The 22,338-nt window shown below is 53.1% G+C and overlaps 1 protein-coding gene across 1 annotated transcript in view; it reads left to right on the forward strand.

Annotated features, from left to right (window-relative positions):
* The window catches only part of LOC133349354 (phospholipid-transporting ATPase ABCA1-like), an 83,285-nt gene that overhangs the window by 49,066 nt on the left and 11,881 nt on the right, over positions 1-22,338 (forward strand). Inside the window, exons 25-42 of the mRNA XM_061562712.1 lie at positions 64-112; positions 955-1,083; positions 2,873-2,899; positions 6,400-6,542; positions 8,171-8,295; positions 9,211-9,309; positions 10,399-10,591; positions 12,082-12,176; positions 13,443-13,548; positions 14,238-14,300; positions 14,564-14,733; positions 14,942-15,119; positions 15,657-15,772; positions 16,542-16,689; positions 17,348-17,471; positions 18,027-18,156; positions 18,913-19,033; positions 20,041-20,103. Coding sequence (XP_061418696.1) covers positions 64-112; positions 955-1,083; positions 2,873-2,899; positions 6,400-6,542; positions 8,171-8,295; positions 9,211-9,309; positions 10,399-10,591; positions 12,082-12,176; positions 13,443-13,548; positions 14,238-14,300; positions 14,564-14,733; positions 14,942-15,119; positions 15,657-15,772; positions 16,542-16,689; positions 17,348-17,471; positions 18,027-18,156; positions 18,913-19,033; positions 20,041-20,103 — 2,079 coding nt within the window. The remainder of the gene's footprint in view (positions 1-63; positions 113-954; positions 1,084-2,872; positions 2,900-6,399; positions 6,543-8,170; positions 8,296-9,210; positions 9,310-10,398; positions 10,592-12,081; positions 12,177-13,442; positions 13,549-14,237; positions 14,301-14,563; positions 14,734-14,941; positions 15,120-15,656; positions 15,773-16,541; positions 16,690-17,347; positions 17,472-18,026; positions 18,157-18,912; positions 19,034-20,040; positions 20,104-22,338) is intronic.

Raw genomic sequence — 22,338 nt, forward strand, 5'->3', positions numbered from 1 at the left:
GTTTTGGGGTAGCTCTCTTGCGAAGTCACAACAACAAACCTTGCGTCTGTTTTGTTCCATCAGATCTTCCTGAAAGTTGCTGAAGAGACTGGAGTGGACACAGAAATTATCGGTAAGGCATTGGACGGTTGTTATAAATTGTATTATTACTATAATTGTTTAAGTTTATGGCTCTTTGTCAATGCACTGCTGGGTGGAGGCCTTGTTTGACCATACTTCCCCACCCTGGTCGGTGGGGGGGTTGGTGAAAGGCGCGCCCAGGAAATGGGCCGGTTCAGATGTCAGTTGCCGCTGATTTTAGCCACAGTCAAGAATCGGACTCAAGTTGCCAGTTTTGTAGTACAGCACATCGCTTAAGCCACTGCAATGCTGTTCCCCTCCCACCTCATTTTAATTCTCTACAGCTATCCTGAGCGGTACAATATAATCGATGGATGTACTGAATAGTTAGCGGAGCAATCAATCAATTTACTTAAACATCTGCTCCTGAGCTGTGTTTCACACATGGGGTGCGATCTTCATCTAGAGTTACACACCTTAGAAGCCACAGTCATTTATGCCCATTAAATATTGTGCGCCTTATGAACTGCATTAGTATTCATCTTCAGTTCGTACCCCGTGCACCGACTCCCATTGCAACGGTATCGCTAGCCAATCGCAGGCAGCCACGAGTATCATCATGTGACCATGTAGGTGCACTCTCCGGTCATGTGACTGCGGGAGGCCGATCGAACCGAGCCTGTGACATCACTTCGCTGCCCCCTCCCCCCTTAGCTGAACGTAAGTGAATGTGACGCACGTGTTGGATCAGAAAGTAAATACGAATTTAACGATACGTCTCTCAAAAAAAAAGTTCTAGAACCTCTTGCTTTCCTTGTCGCTCCAAAATTGTGTTTCGGAGCGAGCGGCTCACTCGGTTTGTCCTCCCCTGGCCCCCGCGGACCGCGCACACAGAACCGTTGGTGGTGCCGCCGCCGAAGGAGGTGTCGCGGTCGCCCGAGGATTCCAACTGGGAACGTCGCTCCCTGCGCCGGAAGTCCAGCGGCCGGGCGGAACGAGCTCTGAAGAAGACTCCGGAAGGAGGTTCGTTTTTCCTTCGTTCGGCACCCGGGTGCCCCCCGTTTCTTTAAACGACGCCAACGCGCCATAGCTCTCCCGCGAGTCGGAAGATCGTGGCAATAGTAATGATTTCAACTTTGTAACACGCTCACACATGTAGGATGGACAACAGCGGGGAACATTTTAAGTGCGTTGTTCGGAAAAATGGAAGGAACTGCAAAGACCTAACGGAGTAATGCTTGATGACGACATAAGAGATTGGTGGCAGAAAGATGTGGCACTACTTGAGCATGTTGGCACAAGACAGAGAGAAAAGTGGAAACAAATGACGAAATGTGAAGAGAACACGTACAGGCTCTCTGCCCATGGATCGTGATGATGATGAACACGCTCACTTTCGAGGAGAGTAGAAAAACTCGGAGGCGCGAGGAACCACATGGATGAGCAGGAAGTCGGCCGGGCAGTGAAATGGCACCAAATTCTCCCCCATCCAAGCTCTGCAGTCCTCTAGATATTAAGATGTTATCGGCCAATGAACAAGTGTTTTACATGTGGGACACAACTGGAGCGCCCGGGTAAAACCCACACGTGCGAGGGGGCAACACTGTATCCCATACACATTTTATTTGTTTCGAGCTCCTCCTAGCGAGTCAGGGTTACTTAAGGCTCCTCCTCCTCATGGGCAGAGGTACCTTCTCAGCATCTGTGCGGTGATCGGCGAACCCTCGCTGCTGCCTCCGCACGGTGCTGGGAGAGTAAATCACTAGGATAACCACTGTCGTTGACTTCCCCCCCCCCACAAAATTGTATAATATTTTATTGACCCCGGAGAGATGATGGGCTGAGTCAACCCAATCGCCGTAATTAATCCTTTCCCATCCTGATGACGCACACGAACGTGTGCATTATATCTTCTTGGTTCTTTTGGTGAAGTCACGTAGAAGGGAAGTAATAAAATAATAAAAATAAAACATAATAAAATAAAATAATTCTCACGACGTTTCGGCTACAACGCAAGCAGCCGTCTTCAGGTGAAGTCTTCAGGTGAAGACGGCTGCTTGCGTTGTAGCCGAAACGTCGTGAGAATTATTTAATTGAATTATGTTTTATTTGTATTATTTTATTACTTCCCTTCTACGTGACTTTACCGAAAGAACCAAGAAGATGAATCCCTGCGGTCACGAAAGCTTTAAATCGAAGTGTGCATTATAAACGCTATATATTATTTGCAACGATTAGAAGAATGTTGTACAAAGAACTTTCAAGCCATCATCTATAATCACGCACTTAAGTGGAGAAGAAAGTACAAATATAGTACAGTAGAAATAGTAACTAACTTTACTAACTTTTTATATTAGCAGGTAAGACGCACTGAGCGATGTAGCCCTTTTTCAGAAGTGACCAGGCCGAAAATGATAGCTCACCGAAGTGGCTTATCATGTCGAAATTGATATCAGCCAAATACTCTGAACGCACGTTGATTCTAAATGTGGAGAGAAAATCCAGAGTACCCGGAGAAAATCCACGCGACCACGGGGAGAGAGAGACACGCAAACTCCAAATATACAGCAGCAGGCGTCAGGGTCGCGATAGAACCCACGACCTCCTGTATACTAGGCGAGGTAGTTAACATCTTGCCACTGTGGCACCCCAGACAAAATGCAGACAGGAGGTTATGGAAATCTGATATCACCTGATAATTGATGTCGTATGGTAACAAAAATGTACCCCACGGTTTCCCCTCTTAATAACGTCTGCCGCCATTATCGCCGCCGCCATTTTCCCCACGGTGGGCGCCTTTCCGCCCGTGCAGAGAAGAAACCGGCGTTTCGTACAAGAGGTACCCACGGCAATCTCTGTCGCCACGCTTCCGTCCCGTGGTCCCGTGTCCTCGTGTCCCGCTTGGCGATGTTTGATTGTACGTCGTGTCGTCGTCAGCCGTGATCTATCCGCTGCTGGATGTAGGCTTCCGAAAGCTCGATTGTTGTACGTGCCCCTCACACATACACAGACTTGCAGACTCATCAATCAGATGCCGTGTGGGTAATTGATGAACAGGGTGGCCGCGTGTCTTTTAGGGGATGGGGGTGGTTGGGTGTGTGAGGGGCTTGTGGGGTGGGTGCTGACGATGCATATGTCAGGGTAATCCGTCATCACCACTTGAAGGCTAAATTCGATTCTGGCTTCAACACAAACCGAACCACAGCGCACCTCGTAATTTATGCTACATACCCACGCGCGTGTTTTTCCGGGCCATTCCTGGAGTGTTCACGATGATGGTACGATGATGGTACGATGATGGTACTCTATACAATGGCCCCGATCCTGGGCTCCACGGTGGGCTTGGCCGTTTTGAAGTTGACCAAAAAAATTCGAGGAAATTATTCCGTTTAAATTCCACGTGCCCTCTTCCACCGTTGGCCGTGCAAAGTCACCACTGTTTCCGCAAAGGGAGCTATCGCAGCATGGATGCAGCTCACAGACTGCTGTGGAAATCCGGCCTAGGAACCCAGCGTCGTCACTCAAACCCTTGGCCCTGCTCTCAACCCAACCCATCCCACCCGATGGCTGATTGCATAAAACTCTTTGCCGTTCCAATGACGTACGTGTACGTCATCGGAACGGCAAAGATGAAAACCTCGAATAACGGCAAAGATGAAAACCTCGAATAACACATTCCTGCTGAGGGAGCTGGTAGGAACGTTGTGTTGCTCGGTCAATGGCCAGGGTCAATGGCGGCGTGGTGTATTCCGCAAATATGCCCGACTGTGAGGGCGGGCACAAGCCGGCATGAGTAGGTTAAACGTTGAGTTTTATAAGGGCACCACGGGGTGACCAGCCCCTCCCCACCCAGCCCCACCCCTCCCACCCCCCACCCAGCCCCACCCTCCCCACCCTCTCCACCCAGCCCCACCCTCCCCACCCACCCATCCCCTCCCCACCCTCTCCACCCAGCCCCTCCCCACCCTCCTCACCCAACCCTTCCCCACCCTCCCCTCCCCACCCAGCCCCACCCTTTCCACCCAGCCCCACCCTCCCCTCCCCAACCAGCCCTTCCCTCCCCACCCAGCCCCTCCCTGCACGACAGAGTGGTTCCTACCAGTAAAATGACTTTATCGTTACCAAGGCTTCCACAATTTAGCGCCACCTATCGTGGAGTGCGGTCAAGTCACTACGGCTCTCTGCAGTGACTACAACGGCGCTGTGCCTAATCCGCTTGCACGTTCCGAGACTCAGCGGTGAACAGGACACGCACACCCTGCGTGTCGGAACGGAAAAAGGGTTTAGTGGAAATGTCCCTGAATGTATCCCTTTTTATTCGGACGGACAACTACAGGGAATTCGAACTCGCGTGGTTTTTTTTACGCGACCGGTCACAGGTCGCATGATGGGAGACGCGATGCCATGTCGGAATTAACGCTTTGAAGCCCTGAAATCGCGGCAGCCTTTTTTTTTGCTTTCATGTTGTCATGGTCCCGTCGCCTGTGAACGTGCAGCTGTGCGTCGCGTGAGTAGAGCCCAGCAGGTTCACATCGATGATATCATCTTGCTCGATTTAAGAGCGGAAGCAGGTGGATTGCTTCACTTTTCTGGCAAATCACCCGATGATGCTGGTTGTTCTTCTTGGTTCTTTCGGTAAAGTCACGTAGAAGGGAAATAAGAAAGTAATATTAGGTTTTATTTTTATTGTTTTATTATTTCCCTTCTACGTGACTTTACCGAAAGAACCAAGAAGATGAATCCCTGCAGTCACGAAAGCTTTAAATCGAAATTTAATTATTTTATTATGTTTAATTTGTATTATTTTATTATTTCCCTTCTACGTGACTTTACCGAAAGAACCAAGAAGATGAATCCCTGCAGTCACGAAAGCTTTAAATCGAAATTTAATTATTTTATTATGTTTTATTTTTATTATTTTATTATTTCCCTTCTACGTGACTTTACCGAAAGAACCAAGAAGAGGAATCCCTGCAGTCGCGAAAGAAGCTTTAAATCGAAATTTGATGCTGGTTGTAATTACGAGTGAAAAGTCGCGGTGCTCAAATTGCAAATGTTGTGGATTGACTCTCCAACACGCCGGTGGGCTGAAGTAGTCACTAATTGGCACCCCCTTTGCGTGACAAACCTTACTGGCCGTGTCGGCCGGTGGAGGGTCACCACACATTTACGCTTACGCGATCTAAACCCCCCAAAAAAAAACCTTTGTCGTGAATAATATTTGGCCGCGAAAGCCCGCTACGTGTTCAACTGAGGAGCCCGTCGTGCCGCTTCACCGTGCGCTCCGTGTTGTTTGTGTGTGCTTCTCGCCGCCGGAGGCCAAAATAACCCGCGTCGCGTTTGTGTCTCGGTTTGGGGGAATCTGCCAAGAGCCCCGGGTTTAGTTTCCGGCCTCTGAAACGGAAGAGACGAAAATGAGCTTCCAATCTGGTGTCCTTGGACGCGCGTCCATGTTGATGTAAAAAAAACAATATTAGACAAATAGTAATGAATTATGTGAATAATTAGTCGCTCTACTGCTGGATGGAGGCCTCTGACACACCTTATGGGCCAGTTTGACCCTCCTCCTTCACCTGCCCCCACACCTCCGATGAGCACGATGGGCTACGTACGGTGCTAAAGAAGTGCAGCATACATGCATATTCACATCATGGTCAGTGATGTGGGTCCGTGGCAGGGCAAGGGATCGAATCTGATTTTAACCGGGTGGCCCTCAGTCCAGGGATGGAGTGACAAACGACGGCGCCGGTGTGTTGGAATGACGTCGCGTTTGGCATGCCGTGCGTGTGTGTGTGCGTGTGTGCGTGTGTGCGCGTGTGCGTGCGTCTGTGCGTGTGTGTGCGCGCGCGTGTGTGCGCGTGTGTGTGCGCGTGTGTGTGCGCGCGTGTGTGTGTGCGTGTGTGTGTGCGTGTGTGTGTGTGCGTGCGTGTGCGTGTGTGTGCGTGCGTGTGCGCGTGTGTGTGCGCGTGTGTGCGTGTGTGTGTGCGTGCGTGTGTGTGTGCGCGCGTGTGTGCGTGTGTGCGTGTGTGTGTGCGTGCGTGTGTGTGTGCGTGTGTGTGTGCGTGTGTGTGTGTGCGTGCGTGTGCGTGTGTGTGCGTGCGTGTGCGCGTGTGTGTGCGCGTGTGTGCGTGTGTGTGTGCGTGCGTGTGTGTGTGCGCGCGTGTGTGCGTGTGTGCGTGTGTGTGTGCGTGCGTGTGTGTGTGCGTGTGTGCGTGTGTGCGTGTGTGCGTGTGTGTGTGCGTGTGTGCGTGTGTGCGTGTGTGTGTGCGTGTGTGCGTGTGTGTGTGCGTGCGTGTGTGTGTGTGTGTGCGTGTGCGTGCGTGCTCCTCCCGCGTGCAGTGAAACCCACCGGTGACGCCGTGGACAACGGGCGAGGATCCTGCCAGGTGACGGGACAGGCGTTCCTGCGGCAGCAGTTCCGAGCGCTCTTCATCAAACGCTTCCACTTCGCCAGGCGCAGCCGCAAGGGCTTCGTGGCTCAGGTCGGGTTTTAAAAAAATCGCTCTCTCATCACCTCTGTCCGTTTTTGTCTGCCTGCCTGCCTGTCTGTCTGTAACGCGAGGTCACGATAACACTGGTAAAGATGACCCCCCCGCCCGCCCGCTCGGCGTGAGCGGAAACTTTTGGTGTCAAGTTGCGTCGCCGTTAAGGATTTGCCCCCTCCGCCCCCCCCCCCCCGATCTTAAAAAAAAACCCGCTACATTCGTTAAAAGGGTCGCCCAGCAACCCGGAGACACGAACCGAATTGCAGCCGAGAGGCGTCTCCTCCCATGGCGTTGCCCGACCCGCCGTTGCCTCGTCAGGGACTCCGCACGTCTGGCCTCCTGCACCGTCGTTGTCGTCGCTGCTGACTAAATATTCGCCGAGTGCAAACGTGCGTTGGAAAGCGTTGGAGAGCGTCGCTTTAGAATCCGTGATTTTTAAAAAAAATTTCTTCGTCCCCTCTGTCTCAAACCGGGATAGAACATTTTAAAACCGGGACAGAATAAACATTTTCAGGAAATGTCCTTGTGAAAGTGGGACTCTACCCAGCCAAAAGGGGGACATTTTATAGTCCAAACTCATTGGCGGTTTTGTCAGAAGTCTTGGGCTCAGCGGAGTGTACTGCCCTATGAACCCGGCGCCCCGAGTTCGATTCCCGCTCACGGCTAACACCGGTGACGATTATCAGAACCGGTCCTGGGCCTCCCCTAAGTCGACACAGCCTCAAATTAGTACCTGGTGTAGTGTTTAAACATCGTCACTTGGGAGACAAAGGCGGCCGGGCGTGGTGTTGGCCACCCAACCCCTCGTGTGCCGTGCCGGCCTTCATAGGTGCTACTCGCTCACAGCACTTGCCTGTTAAAGGCTGTATGGTGGATCTTTGTCGTACCAGTCATCTCAATCAAACCATGGCACCTGTGTCTATTGTGTATCCTGGCACAAGCGCAATGGTGACGTCTCCGCCACTGAGTGGTGAATGGCGGTTATTGTGGTGTGTGTATGCATGTGGTAAGCGGTAGTGCAGCAGTTAGCGTCCTGTGCTGTGAACCCAGCGACCCGAGTTCGATACCCGCTCACAGTCAACACTAGCGACGAATATCTGAACTGGTCCTGGGCATCCCCTAGGTCTACTCGGCCTCAAAATGAGTACCCTTAGCGCTGTGCAAACATCGCCAGGGGAGACGAAAGCGTCCGGGCGGGCATGGTGGCTGGCCACCAGAGGTCGCAAACGGGTTTTGATTCCTTACCCGTACCCGTACCCGGCCACACCAGGGTCGCAAATGTGTACCCGTACCCATACCCGGCCGGGTACGGGTATCCGTTCCCTATCCGTACCCGTACCCTACCCGAAATGAGTGACAAACGGTTACTCACGGCCTGCCCGTACCCGTACCCGGCCCCACCAGGGTCGCAAACGGGTACCCGTACCCGTACCTGGCCGGGTACGGGTAGCCGGGTATCGGGTAGGGTACGGGTATCGGGTACCCGGTTGCGACCTCTGCTGGCCACCCACCCCCTCGTGTGCCGCGCCGGCCTTCATAGGCACCGCCGCTGCCGCCCTCGAACAGCTCTCGCCCCAACAGTCCGTGAAGGCTGCGTAACGTCCTTTGCCCCCTCGTGTCCGCAGATCGTTTTGCCGGCGGCCTTCGTGTGCCTCGCGCTCATCTTCAGCAGCGTCGTGCCTCCGTTTGCGGAGTACCCCAGCCTGGAGCTGCACCAGTGGCTCTACGGCGCACAGTTCACCTTCGTCAGGTGAGGCGGCCTCCATGTGGCCCTCGCGTCCACACTCCCCGTGCGCCCCGAGGGGGTGGGGGGGGGGGGGGCGGCCGTGGCCACCACTGACGCTGAAAACACATTCCTGCGGAGGGAGCTGGTAGGAACGTTGGGTTGCTCGGTCAATGGCCAGGGTCAACGGCGGCGTGGTGTATTCCGCAAATATGCCCGACTGTGAGGGCGGGCACAAGCTGGCGTGAGTAGGTTAAACGTTGAGTTTTATAAGGGCACCACGGGGTGACCAGCCCCTCCCCACCCAGTCCCACCCCTCCCACCCCCCAGCCACCGCCACCCCACCCTCCCCTCCCCACCCAGCCTCTCCCTGCACAACGGACGGACGGACACAATAATCCCCTGTGGGCTGGTGTAACCAGGAGGTTCCTACCAGTATCATCCCTTGCTTTGAGTCGCAGGTTCTTGTCTGTATGGGTGTTTGACTTCTTTTGAACCGTACATAGCCAACTGTGATATGTATTCATGTTGAACTTCTTTCACACCGCACATATCCCACCGTGATAAGTATCCATGTTGAACTACTTTCGCACCGTTACGTAGCCAACCGTGCTAATCGAAGGTGCGGGGGGATTGACAATAAACTAAACACAAAAAGCAGTTCTAAAGAAATGAGTTTTCAATCGAGGTGTAAAAGTGCATCGCTCTTAATATAGGAAGGAAGAGCGTTCCAGACGTCATCGGAAGTGAAAAGAAAAAAATTCTAATGATGCGCACGAACTTGTGATCGTACGTCATCGGCATGGGAAAGTGTTAAATGGTGTGATTTTAAACGGCGTGGTGGTTTTAAGTTTGTTTATTTGTTGCGTGTTTTTATTCCTCTCTCCACGCCGGCTTGCCATCATTCCCTTCCCCCCCTGCATCGTCTCGTCCAAACCCCAGCAACGATGCCCCCGGCGAGAGCCACGTGAACGCCCTGGCACGCTCCCTGACGGAGTCTCCCGGGTTCGGCACCCGCTGCATGAACACCAACCCCATCCCGTGAGTGTGGCCGGCCCGCCTGCTGGAGCTCGCGACCTTTTCTGGGAGGCTCAGCAGGGACAACGTGGTGCTGGCCGTCTTAGCACGTGCCCACGCTGACCTCCTTAAAGCATAAATAACATTTGTCAATAACGCTGTGGCCTTGCATAGACAAAGTATACGAGAGGCGACTGTCTGGGCAATGGGCCTTTGTCACAGCACCAGGCGAGAGAGATTTTATTTTAATGATCAGTGCTCGCGTACCACTGCCAACGCACCACTCGCGCCACGCCCGAGTTCACCCGCGTGACGTGTATATCGGACCCCCCCCCCCCCCCCCGTGTCACATTTTTTTTTAATAACGTGCCATTTTATTGAGGGGGACTGTGTGTTGTCTTGGTGTGGTCTGAGACTGTGTTTGTTGTTTTACTGCCTTGCCCAAGCTTGCATTTAGTGTTGAAAAATCTGACTTGTGTACTTTATCCATTTACATTTAGCGACTTGCTTATTTTTTTTTCTCTCTCCTTATTTTGCACTCCCTTTCCCGTCGTTTTGTCTCGTGTTTGTTGCTGTTACTTTCTGACCCCGTGCCCCTACCGGACATTTGTGATGATAAAATAGCTTCATAGCTCATCGGATTCCTCCCCCAACAAAGATTCTGATTCTGTATAGACACAGAGAGCTGCACTGCCCCTGCACTGCCCCTCTCTCTGGGTTCAAAACCTCGTGAAAAGTTTTTTATAAAGTAAAAAAAAAATCTTCTTGGTTCTTTCGGTAAAGTCACGTAGAAGGGAAATAATAAAATAATTTAAAATATACAATTCTCACGACGTTTCGGCCACAATGCAAGCAGCCGTCCTCAGGTGAAGACAGCTGTCTTTCCGACAGCCCTGTTCTTCACCTGAGGACGGCTGCTTGCGTTGTGGCCGAAATGTCGTGAGAATTGTATTTTATTGTTTAATTTTTATTATTTTATTATTTCCCTTCTACGTGACTTTACCGAAAGAACCAAGAAGATGAATCCCTGCAGTCAAGAAAGCTTTAAATAAATAAAACATTTTTTATCAAAAACTGCCACTCTCCGTGTGCCCACCCCCCCACTCTCCGCAGCTCGTACCCATGCCCAGGGGGCGGGAGCCCGGACTGGACTCAGCCGGCCATGAGCGCCGAGGCCTCCAGCGTCCTGCAGAGCGGCAACTGGAGCATGGGCAACCCGTCGCCCGCGTGCCAGTGCAGCACCCAGAAGCACCGCGTCATGTTCCCCGAGTGCCCCGAGGGGGCGGGTGGCGCCCCCCCCATGCAGGTGATTCGCGGCGGTCTCTTCCCCGTTTATTATTATTATTAATATTCTAGATTTGAAGCTTTCGTGACTGCAAGGATTTATATTCGTAGGTTTTTTCGGTAAAGTCACGTAGGTAAAAAAAATTATGATTAATAAAAGTAAAATAAAATAAAAATCACGACGTTTCAGAGGTAACACAGCAAGATTGGTGTATCACAATAGCTGTATCACTTGATAGCTGTATCACTTGATAGCTGTATCACTTAATAGCTGTATCACTTGATAGCTGTATCACTTAATAGCTGTATCACTTGATAGCTGTATCACTTGATAGCTGTATCACTTGATAGCTGTATCACTTGATAGCTGTATCACTTGATAGCTGTATCACATAATAGCTGTATCACTTAATAGCTGTATCACTTAATAGCTGTATCACTTGATAGCTGTATCACTTGATAGCTGTATCACTTAATAGCTGTATCACTTGATAGCTGTATCATGATAGCTGTATCACTTGGTAGCTGTATCACTTAATAGCTGTATCACTTGATAGCTGTATCACTTGATAGCTGTACCACTTGATACAGTTGATACCGTCACAGCATGATAGCTGTATCACTTGATACAGCTATCATGCTGTGACGGTTCCACCTGAAGACGGGAGCTTGTGTTGCCTCCGAAACGTCGTGATTTTTATTTTATTTTACTTTTATTAATTGTAATTTTTTACCTACGTGACTTTACCGAAAAAATCTAAGAATATTATTATTCGTTTAATGTTAAAATTTTTATTATTTTTACCCTCGTTGGTGCATCTGGGCCGCCCCCCGCGTGGTCATTTCCCCCCCCCCCCACCCTCCCCCCCCACTGGACGTTTCTCGTTGCCGAGCCGGAAGAAGCCGAACCGTGACTGCACACCGGGCCTGGCCGGACGGCGTTTGTTGCTTTGTCTTGTTTCCACGGACGGCGTTCGTTCGAACGCGGGAGGTTTTGGCAGTCGCTCTGCGGGAGATCCAATCGGATCTCCGCGCTCGCGCACACGAATCGCTATCACTGGAAGGTGGGCCGAGCATCCCGCTGTGGAACCTTCCGGCAAAATAAAAAGGCGTTGGGACATTAGTAAAGTCTGACTTGGGCAGCAAATGGAGCAATTTCGTTGCGATTGATAATATCCATCTGGGGGGGGGGTGGCTTAGTTTCATTTGTTTGCGTTTGGGTGAATTGTTCACCTTTCCTGCACTTTGCTCTCCTATCGTGTTTTTTGACTGTTTGTTGTTGTAACGTTCTGACCCGCCCCGACTGGACATCTGTGAAAAAGAGCTTTATAGCTCATCGGATTCCTCCAGTATAAAGAAATATTCTGATTCTGAATAATACATCGGTTGTTACAAAATATATATATATTCCTCATCATCGTAACGCAACGCCAGCAGCAACAATCGGGGATACGATAAAAAGCAGAAGAGGAGAGCGGATTCCTAGCGTGTGCTGCGTCCTTGCCATTTCAGAGACTGCAAAACAACACGGACACCCTGCAGAACCTGACGGCAGTCAACATCACTGACCACATCCTGAAAACGCTGCCGAAATACTACAAAACCAGGTGCCGTGGAACGCGTGCCCACACAAAATAATACAAAGATCCCCGTGTCGCCTTAACAGACTGTGGGGGCAAGTGCTGTTAGCGAGCGCCTATGAAGGCCGGCACGGCACACCAAGGGGGTGGGTGGCCAGCGCCACGCTGGACCGCCTTTGTCTCTCTAGTGGCGATGTTTTTACACACCGCACCAGGTACTCATTTGAGGCTGAGTCGACCTAGGTGCGGCCCAGGACCGGTTTAAATAATCATCACAGGTGTTGGCCGTGAGCGGGAATCGAAATCTGGTCACTGGGTTCGTAGCGCAGCGCGCTAACCGCTACACTACCGCTCCCCGCATGCACGCACACACACACGTTGGCACGCACACGCGTGCGTGCACGTGCAGATGGCCACCTGTGGTGATTTATGCGGTCTGAAAATATTTACACGTTTTTTTTATTAATTGAAAATTTAAATCTTTTAGTTTTTTTTATTTATCTCCAAGCATTCTCTGTGTCCGTAGAGAGGGAGACAAATCGCAAGTGATGTCCTCGGGACCGACTGGCAAATATTTCGTGGTTTAAAGGTCTTAAAAAAAAACACGCTTTGACAGTTAAGAAAGCGGAGTGAGCTTGCGCAGAACTCGTCACGAGATGGAATGATGACCAAGAATCTTCCGCGTCAATCGAAAACCAAATTTTACGCGATGAGGTTTTATTTTTTTTCGTTTATCGTTGACCAACCTGACACCATCGACTCACCGCGGTTTGCAAGAGGTCGTGGGTTCGATCCTGACCCCGACGCCTGCTGAATATTTGGAGTTTGCGTGTATCTCTCTCTCCCCGTGGTCGTGTGGATTTTTCTCCGGGTCCTCCGGTTTTTCCCTCCACGTTTAGAATGAGCATCACGCGTTTACATTATTTAGCTGCTATACATTTATATGTGATAAACCACTTCTTTGAGCGAGCTATCATTTGTGGCCAGGTCGCTTCTAAAAAAGAGTTATAAGGCTCAGGTTGCCTCACCTGGTGAAATTAAAAGTTATTTTTTTGGCCAAACTAAGTGCAAAACCGACTATAGCAATGGGTTATTTCGTGCATTCATCGGTGACCAGGCTGAGACCATTCAACTCCTCCACACTTGAGAGGCCAGTTCATCTACAAGGGACTGACGGATTAAAACACAGGATCTCGGCAGTGCCGTCTCTGTGTCTCGGTAGCCCCGGCGGTGTTGATTGTAACGAACAGCTGTGTGTCGTCGTCCCCCCCCCCCCCCCTCGGTGTGCCGCAGACACGGCGGGATTTCCGTCGGAGACAAGAACAGCGTCGTTCGGATGACGGCCGCCGACCAGTCGCTCCTCCTCGCACGCTTCGGCAAGATGTTCAACTTGAGCGTGGTGCGTGCACCTCTCACACCGCTTGCTCGCTCGCTCTCTCGCTCTCTCGCTCTTGTGCGGGGTGCGCATCCAGGTCAAGGTTGAGAGGTCATCTCAACCAATGCCGCTGATGCCACCGACACTTTTCCTTCGCTGCCTTGGGTGCGTGTTGACACGTGTCTGTGTGTGTGTGTGTGCGCACCGGTGCCGGCCTTCATAGGTGCTGCTCGCCAACAGGATTTGCCCCAACAGTCTGTTAAGGCTATACGGGTGGGGGATCTTTTGTCTTTGTTGCGGCGGTGAGCGGCGGCGTTGTGGTTGGCGCGCTTGCGCCGTGAACCCGGCGAGCCGAGTTCGATTTCCCGCTCGCGGCCAACATCGGCGACGAATATCTGAACCGGCGCTGGGCCTCCCCTAGGTCGACTCAGCTGTATATGAACACCTGGTACGGTGTGTAAACATCAGCACTGGCCGAGGCAAAGGCGGCGGGGCATAGCCCCAACAGTCTGCTAAAGGCTGTACGGGGGATCTTTGTCTTGTATGCGGATGCCGCAACTCGGTGGCGAACGGCGGCTGTCGTTGTGATTGTTGCGTGGAGGTGTGCGCCACATTTAGAAGATTGGCGAGTTGTGGTTCACCACCACCACTTGACTATCTTCGTCACCGTCATCATCGTTGTCGTCAATGAACGCGGAATGTCTCTTGTGCAGCCGACCATGGGCTCGTCAGGAGTGACAATCGAAGACTTCATTGGGACACGAAACAACCTGAAGGTACCGACACCACCACCGTCACTGTTCACGTGAACGGCACCGAATTACTGTTCACGCCTTAAAGGAGCGGTACTGCAGGAGCAATGATAACACTGGAGTCTCTGGGCATTATGAAAGCACGTGTTGGAGGAGAGCAGACTGTACGTGTTACCAATTAGGTTAATCATATTTTATAACATGCGGTGCGGAGAGAGGGGGGGAAGGGGGGGGGGGCGGCACGTTACCGTGGCATTTGAGCGCCCGCGACCCGTGTCCGCCCACAGGTCTGGTTCAACAGCAAGGCCTTCCACGCCCCTGGAGCCTTCACGAGCGTCGCGAGCAACGCCGTGCTGCGCGCGGGCCTTCCCGCGGGGGCCGACCCCTCGGACTACGGCATCACGGCCTTCAACCACCCGCTGAACCTCACCAAGGAGCAGCTCACGGACGTCATCGCGTGAGCACCCGCAGCATTTGCGCCGCTGTTCTTGACGACATTGCACTCGCCGCGGAGAACCGTAGCGGACGCGACCGCCGCACTCCACGATAGCCGGCGCCGACACTGCGCCGCGCGCCTTTCCCGCACGGCCTTTTACTTGCGATTCCGTTCGGGATGGATTTTTGATTCCGTTGCGACGACATGCCGCGTCTGTCTCCTTCGGCAGGAGGTCGTCGGGGATCGACGTGGTGGTGGCCATCTGCGTGATCTTCGCCATGTCCTTCGTGCCGGCGAGCTTCGTGCTCTTCCTCATCCAGGAGCGCGTGAGCAAGGCCAAGCACCTGCAGTTCGTGAGCGGAGTCAACCCGGCCGTCTACTGGATCTGCAACTTCGTCTGGGATATGGTGAGGGGTGGGGGGCATTGGGGGGTGGGGACGCGGGGGGGTGATTTTGATGAGAGCGGCAGCGCGGTGACGTAAGGGGGCAGCACTAATATACTTGGAGAATGCTGTTACACGTGACCGTCACACATTGAGAGCGCCAGATATGTTACACGTGAGGTGGACGTCAGCCCAACGTAGTCACAGAGCCGCGTGACAGCCTCCCCCTCCAGCACGTGCAGGGCAACAACCGGTCTGTGCCCGGCACGCCTTGACGGACTTCACTGCCGGAGACGACAGTGCGCCATTGGCCTCCTGCTCCACCGCATTGACACAGCGGGGCTGTCACACAGTCGTACCATGTCCCACCGCTCTGAGAGTAACGTGACAGGGAGGGGGGTGGGGGCGGGGGGGGCGAGGGGGGGTGACGGCCCCGAGTTGTCAGGGCGACATCGTCCAGCACCATTTGAAGGCACTCGTTACGAGAGCGGACACGCTCGTTGTCGTTGTCATCGAGCGTGCGTCCCTCGCGGCATCTCCCCCCCCCCCCCCCCCCCGCAGTGCAACTACGCGGTCCCCACCGTCATCGTCATCGTCATATTCCTCTGCTTCCAAAAGCAAGCGTACGTGTCCACGGCGAACCTTCCCGTGCTCATCCTGCTGCTGTTCCTCTACGGGTGAGTCGCCCCCCCACGCAGTCGCCCACCCCCCCTCGCCTCGCGTCTCCCCAAGTCGCCGTCGTCGTCGTTTGCAACGCGCTGTTTTCCTCCACGGCGATGTCCGCTCTCCGAATGTATGTTGAGCTTCTTTCTAAACTTTATTTTAGGGTAAGGATCAAACCCACGACCTCCGGCATACCAGGCGAGGTAGTTAACATCTCCTAGCCACTGTGATGATGATGACGAGAGAGAGACACGCAAACTCCAAATATACAGCAAGCGTCAGGATCAGGATCGAACCCACGACCTCCTGCATGCCAGGCGAGGTAGTTAACATCTCCTAGCCACTGTGATGATGATGACGAGAGAGAGAGACGCAAACTCCAAATGTACAGCAAGCGTCAGGATCAGGATCGAACCCACGACCTCCTGCATACCAGGCGAGGTAGTTAACATCTCCTAGCCACCATGATGATGATAATAGAGAGACACGCAAACTCCAAATATACAGCAAGCGTCAGGATCAGGATCGAACCCACAACCTCCTGCATACCTGGCGAGGTAGCCAACATCTCCTAGCCACCGTGATGATGATGAGAGAGAGAGACACGCAAACTCCAAATATACAGCAGGCGTCAGGGTCGGGATCGAACCCACGACCTCCTGCACACCAGGCGAGGTAGTCAACATCTGAGATATTGACCGTGCGAGAGCCTGCGCTCGTGCGTGGGATCCGCCCGACGTGGACTCACGCGTCTCCCCGTGCGCCGCTCCCCCCGCGCCGCAGGTGGTCGATCACCCCGCTGATGTACCCGGCGTCGTTCATCTTCTCGGTGCCCAGCACGGCGTACGTGGTGCTCACCTGCATCAACCTCTTCATCGGCATCAACGGCAGCGTCGCCACCTTCGTCCTGGAGCTCATCAAAGACCAGCCGGTCAGTCCCCCTCGCGTGCCGTGATGGCCTTCATAGGTGCTGCTCGCCAACAGCACTTTCCCCAGCAGCCTGTTGCAGGCTATACGGGGGACCTTTGTGTCTATATGTATGCATTTTTGTATGTGTGTGTGTGCCCTCGGGAGCCGTAGTGCAGCGGTTAGCGCGCTGCGCTACGAAGCCAACGCCCCGGGTTCGATTCCCGCTAGCGGCCAACACCGGTGACGATTGTCTGAATGAGCCCTGGGCCTCCTCTCCTAGGTCGACTCGGCCTCAAATGAGTACCTGGCGCGGTGTGTAAACATCGTGTGGTGATGGCCACCCACCCCCTCGTGTGCCGTCTCAGCCTTCATAGGTGCTCGCTAAACAGCACTTGCCCCAACAGTCTCTTGAGGCTATACGGAGTATTTGAGTTTTTTTGTGTCCTGGACTTGGGTATGTACATCCAAGCACACAGATGTATCTCTGTATATATAGTGTGTGTGTGTGTGTCTTTATCTCGGTCACGTGGCCTTGGAGTGCACTTGGGCTGGCACGAGCACCGTGTCATCGTCGTCGTAGTTGTTGTTGTTGTCGTCGTCGTCGTTGTTGTTGTTGTTGTCATCGTCGTCGTCATTGTTGTTGTTGTTGTTGTCCCCGTTGCTGCGTCCCGGTGGAGCAGGACCTGCAGAAGGCGAACGACATCCTCCGCGTGGTGCTGCTCATCTTCCCGCACTTCTGCCTCGGCCGTGGCCTCATGGACCTCGCCAAGAACCAGCAGCTGGCTGACATCGGCGCGCGCTTCGGTACGACGCCGCGAGCACCCACGCACGCACACGCTCGTGTACGTACGTACATCCGCGTTTGTACGTATGTACGCGGATGTACGTACATACATACATCCTTGGGCGCAAGAAGAACATCATGCAGACGAATGTACGTAGGTGTGCGTGCGTACGCACACATACGTACGTATGCCTGCGTGCGTACGTACGCACTTGTGCGTGATGTTCTTCTTGCGCCCAAGGACTGCGTGGGAGGCGGGGAGGGACGGTTTGCCCCTCTGCGGGCGGTGCTATTGCGGAAACGTGCGGCGATGCCCCTCCCATCGCGGACATCACAGATCATCGGCAGGGCGTGAGCCAAGCAAGGGAAGGGATTAAATGCGCAACGGCGGGGGGGGGGGGAGGTGGGGTGGGGGAGTCCCATAAAACTATAACACCCCCGTGCCCCCCCCGCCCCTCACAAACTCAATGCAGCCCTGAGCGTACGCCGAAACACAAATCCAGATTTTAATTTGTCTTTGCAATGAGAGTCGCGGACGACCCCGCTACCCCGTGACCCCGTGCGACCCCCACCAGGCCAGAACTCGTTCAAGAACCCCTTTGATTGGGACGTGGTCGGGAAGAACCTCTTCGCCATGGCCGTGGAGGGAGTCGTCTTCTTCACGCTCACACTGCTCATCCAATACCGCTTCTTCGTCAAGCCCAGGTGAGCGGCACAGCGAGTCCTCCGCCGCACTCTCTCTCTCTCTGCACTGTTTCTCTCCTCTCTCCTCTCTCTACTCTCTCTTTTTTTTACGATCAGTGGAAACAAGAAGATGCTCGGTGTATTCGGCACTTTGCTTCGTTCATCATTTCGTAATTTTTTTTTTATAACTTTGCTTTATGTAAACCCCCACCTCTCACTCACTCTCTCGCTCACTCTCTCGCTCACTCTCTCGCTCACTCTTTCGTTCACTCTCTCGCTCACTCTCTCGCTCACTCTCTCGCTCTCTCTCGTTCTGCACGCAGCCCTTCTCACAGTTTGACGGCCTCAGACGGGTAGCTCATATCAGCATGCAGAGCTCCCTGTCATCTGCCACCGAGCACACGGCCTCCTCCATCGCCCACTGCTCCTTGAAGGCCGGCATGGCGTGGGTCAGCCGCGCATGGCGGAACTCCGGTCCACACACCCTGGCTCCGACCAGAGCGCGGAAGATGCCCAGGCTGCTGGCCGGACGTTTCCCCTCCAGGGCCACCTTCCTCGCCCTGTGCACGGCGAGCTTGGCGTAGCCGACGAGCACGTTGACCAGCCCCTGTAGATGTTGGGGTCCGTCGCCCTTTTGGTATCCAAAGATGAGGACCGTCGGGGAGAAGTGGAGGCTGAACTTTAGGTGGATGTTTTTGAGGACCTTGAACAACAAGTCCAGGCTCTCTCTCTGAGCCATCACCACGGTGCGTGCCGCCACCCCCCCTCCCCCCCCAGGCCGGTGAAGATGGAGCTACCTGCCACGAAGGACGAGGACGAGGACGTGGCTCGCGAGCGGCAGCGCATCGCGTCCGGCGGCGGCCTCACCGACTCGCTCCGCATCGTTGAGCTCGTCAAGGTGATCAACAACCCGTCCGTGTGGCTCCCCCCCACCCCTTCTTCCCTTCCGCCCGACCCCCCCCCCCCCCCACTGCATTATTGCCCCAATTGCCACAGCTCTTTGCCCACCGTTCAAGGGGGGCTCCATTGACAGAGGTGACAAAGGTAAAGGCGCAGCCCTGCAATTGCTCGCTTGTTCCAACCAGAGGGAGCTCTGGCTGCCAAGTCCATTGTAACAGCTCGGACCGTTGTCAGAGGTGTGGGACCTAAGACCTGGGATTGAGCAACGGTTGGCTACGCACGGTGTGAGCGGAGTTCAATGTCCATACGCACGTGTGGGTCGTGGATAATCACAGGGAGGTTAAATCCAGGGTCACGCCGTGACCCTTGGACAGGTCGACGCTCGCTGCGTCCCCGTTGGCGGGAGATGGAACCGGGGACCTTGCGCCGTGGCACCACAGCACCATCCAAATAATGACATTGGTAATGTCACGATGACATCAGATTATTTCCATTGGTAGTATTGCAGTGGAACCCCTGTTAATGACCACCCTTGTTAACGACTAATCGCTTAACGACGGGCCTCCATAGAGCCCAATGTGTAGTGTATAGTAGTGTATAATGTAGTGTATAGTAGTGTAGTATAGTAGTAGTGTAGTGTATAGTAGTGTAGTGTATAGTATTGTAGTGCCTCCAATAGAGCCCAATGTGTTTGCTCACCGACCATTCCCCTGTTAACAAAGGGCTGTTGTAGGTACAGTAAATATATATGAATGCATTGATTAACCATGTTTCTTTTAATATGTGTTTAGTATATTTTATGTATTAATATCCATTGTTTAAATACGTACGTGAGAAAAAAAATACGTGTATTTTCTACACTCGCTTAATGACCAAATCACCTAACGACTGGTTTCGCGGAACCAATTACCGCCGTTAAGAGCGGGGGGGGGGGGGGCAGTTCTACTGCGTTGCTTTACCGACTGCAGCACTCACAGTCGCCGTGGCCGCGTCTCCCGCGTGCAGATCTACCGCGGGAAGAAGAAGGCTGCGGTGGACCGCGTCTCCGTGGGCATCCCGCCGGGAGAGGTACGCCACGTAACCAAGCGCACGCCCGTCGGCCAATCGACACCTTGACACTCTCCCGCTCCGAGACGTCTGCAAGTGGCAGTGTGGGGGCGTCCCGTTCACCGCCGAATCCAAGCGACCCGGCGTACATTTTATTCAGCGCTGTTTCATCTATGTAATAAGACTCTTTGAGACGACTTCTGGAATCCGTCTTTTATTCACTTTGGGTTACATCTACTTCACGCTGCTGGTAGACAACGTGCAGGGACAGATAGACCGAGAGAGACGCACTGCCACGTGGCAACTCGGAGCCATGCGCCTTCCTCCGTTGGTTCCCGTTCTGACCACGTGTCATTCCTCTCTACCCCTATTTAATCCCCGGGTCATGTGGTACGCTTCAGCCAATCCTCGTTAGCCTGCGTCGAATCTTCCAGGCTCCCTCGTCAGCTCCCGGGACCATGCCCCTGACTCATCTCCCCATTGGCTGTGGCCAAAGCCAGCAGAACCAATCCTTATAGCTGTCACCTTTCCATCACGTCAGGGCCACGCCCCCAGGCTTCCCCCCATTGGCTGTAAACCAGGACCGGCAGAGCCAATCACCATGACAAGGTCAGGGTTGCGATTTCCGCATGGAAAATGCGGAAGGAGGGTTCAAATTTTCCCGCATTTTTGCTAAAGTCAACCGCAAACGGTGGAAAGACTACTCCTATGACCGCGCGCTTTTAACAACACGTTAATGCGTTCTATTGGAAAGGATACATGCAAGGCCCAGCATCACGTAGGGCTTTGAGTTACTGATTGGAATGAATATATGATTTCCGCATTTCCGCACAAGAACCACATACTTTATTCAAATGCGGAGCCGTGATTACGAGCACATGTACTTTCACTTCTTCGCATTCTTCCAGCGCTTCATGTCGTCTTCGGCGTGAAAGATGCTGAGTTTTGGCTTGTCGCGGGTGCAAACTATAAGCGCGTTCAACTGCTTGCACGAGAGGAGCAACCACTCCTCGGGCTTGATGTTGTTTTGCAGAGAGAAAGCCCTCTCACAGCCGACCGACCTGTGCGCCAAAGTTTTAATCGTTAGCAGTAAAGTGTATATATTCGCAGGAGGTATAAAGCAGAGGTGGGACAAAGTCATTGTTATGCAAGTCCAAGTCGAGTCTGAAGTCATCAAATTCATGACTCGAGTCTGACTCGAGTCCAAGTCACATGACTCGAGTCCACACCTCTGGTATAAAGTAGCTACGACAGAGGCAAATGAGCGTACGCTGGACGAGGATATTACCTGAGCGGAAACGCGTGTGTATCTGAGCGTATCGAAAACAGCGTGGGTATCTGAGCGCTTGGCCAAAATTACCAGTGGATTTCCCAACGCGCTGCAATCTGAGCGACGATGAATAGTTTTGCATATCGACAGAATATGAATAAAGAAAATGCTACAGTTTTTTTTTTTTCCTTTGTCGCTACGAGTACTGCGAGGGCTCCGAATGGCAGACGCTAGGAGACATCATGGGGCTGGGCAAAAGGGCCTGAGCACAGCGCCGGGGGTTGCGTCGATCCGGAAAGATGCAACCGTAGGGATTCCTATCGGCGACAAACATGTCAACGGTGGCGTCGTGTACTTGTGGCAAGTGTGCTTCATCGACGGCATCGACAAGTACTTCGACGCACAAGAGCTCGCGGCTCTCATTGATTTTTTCACAGTTCGTGCGCACCAACAACGCTGTCTGAATGCAGGAATCCATAGTTCATATATACATATCGTTTTTTCCAGAAGTCAGCAGAGCCAAATGGGCATACGCAAGATATGTGCGCCAACCGCGCGAGTACGGCACCGAGAAAGGCGGGAATCGAAGTCACGATTTGCGGAAGTCTTCACAGGAATCACCGCAAATTGCGGAAATTTGTGCGGAAGAGGGTCACAGAAACTACCGCAAAATGCGGTCGAAAACAGCATGTTTGCGGAAATTGGTGCGGAAATCGCAACCCTGGACAAGGTGTGATACGTCAGTGAGCCGGATATATTCTCATATTACATCTACATAAAGGCTCAGTCCCATTTACAGCAGCCACACCTTAACAACCCTGGCACCTCCCAGTTCAACCAGTCTACACAACAAAGGCTCATTCCTAGCAGCAGCCTCAGCCGCACCAACCTCACAACAATAATACAAAACTCCGATCCAGGTGCCTACCTTGGCTCCTCCCCCCCTCAACCAGTATATATACAGTAAAACCTTGGATTGCGAGCAT

This window comes from Lethenteron reissneri, chromosome 4, assembly GCF_015708825.2.
Source record: "Lethenteron reissneri isolate LAM-NWPU_2019-01 chromosome 4, ASM1570882v1, whole genome shotgun sequence".
NCBI classification, from domain to species: Eukaryota; Metazoa; Chordata; class Hyperoartia; order Petromyzontiformes; family Petromyzontidae; genus Lethenteron; species Lethenteron reissneri.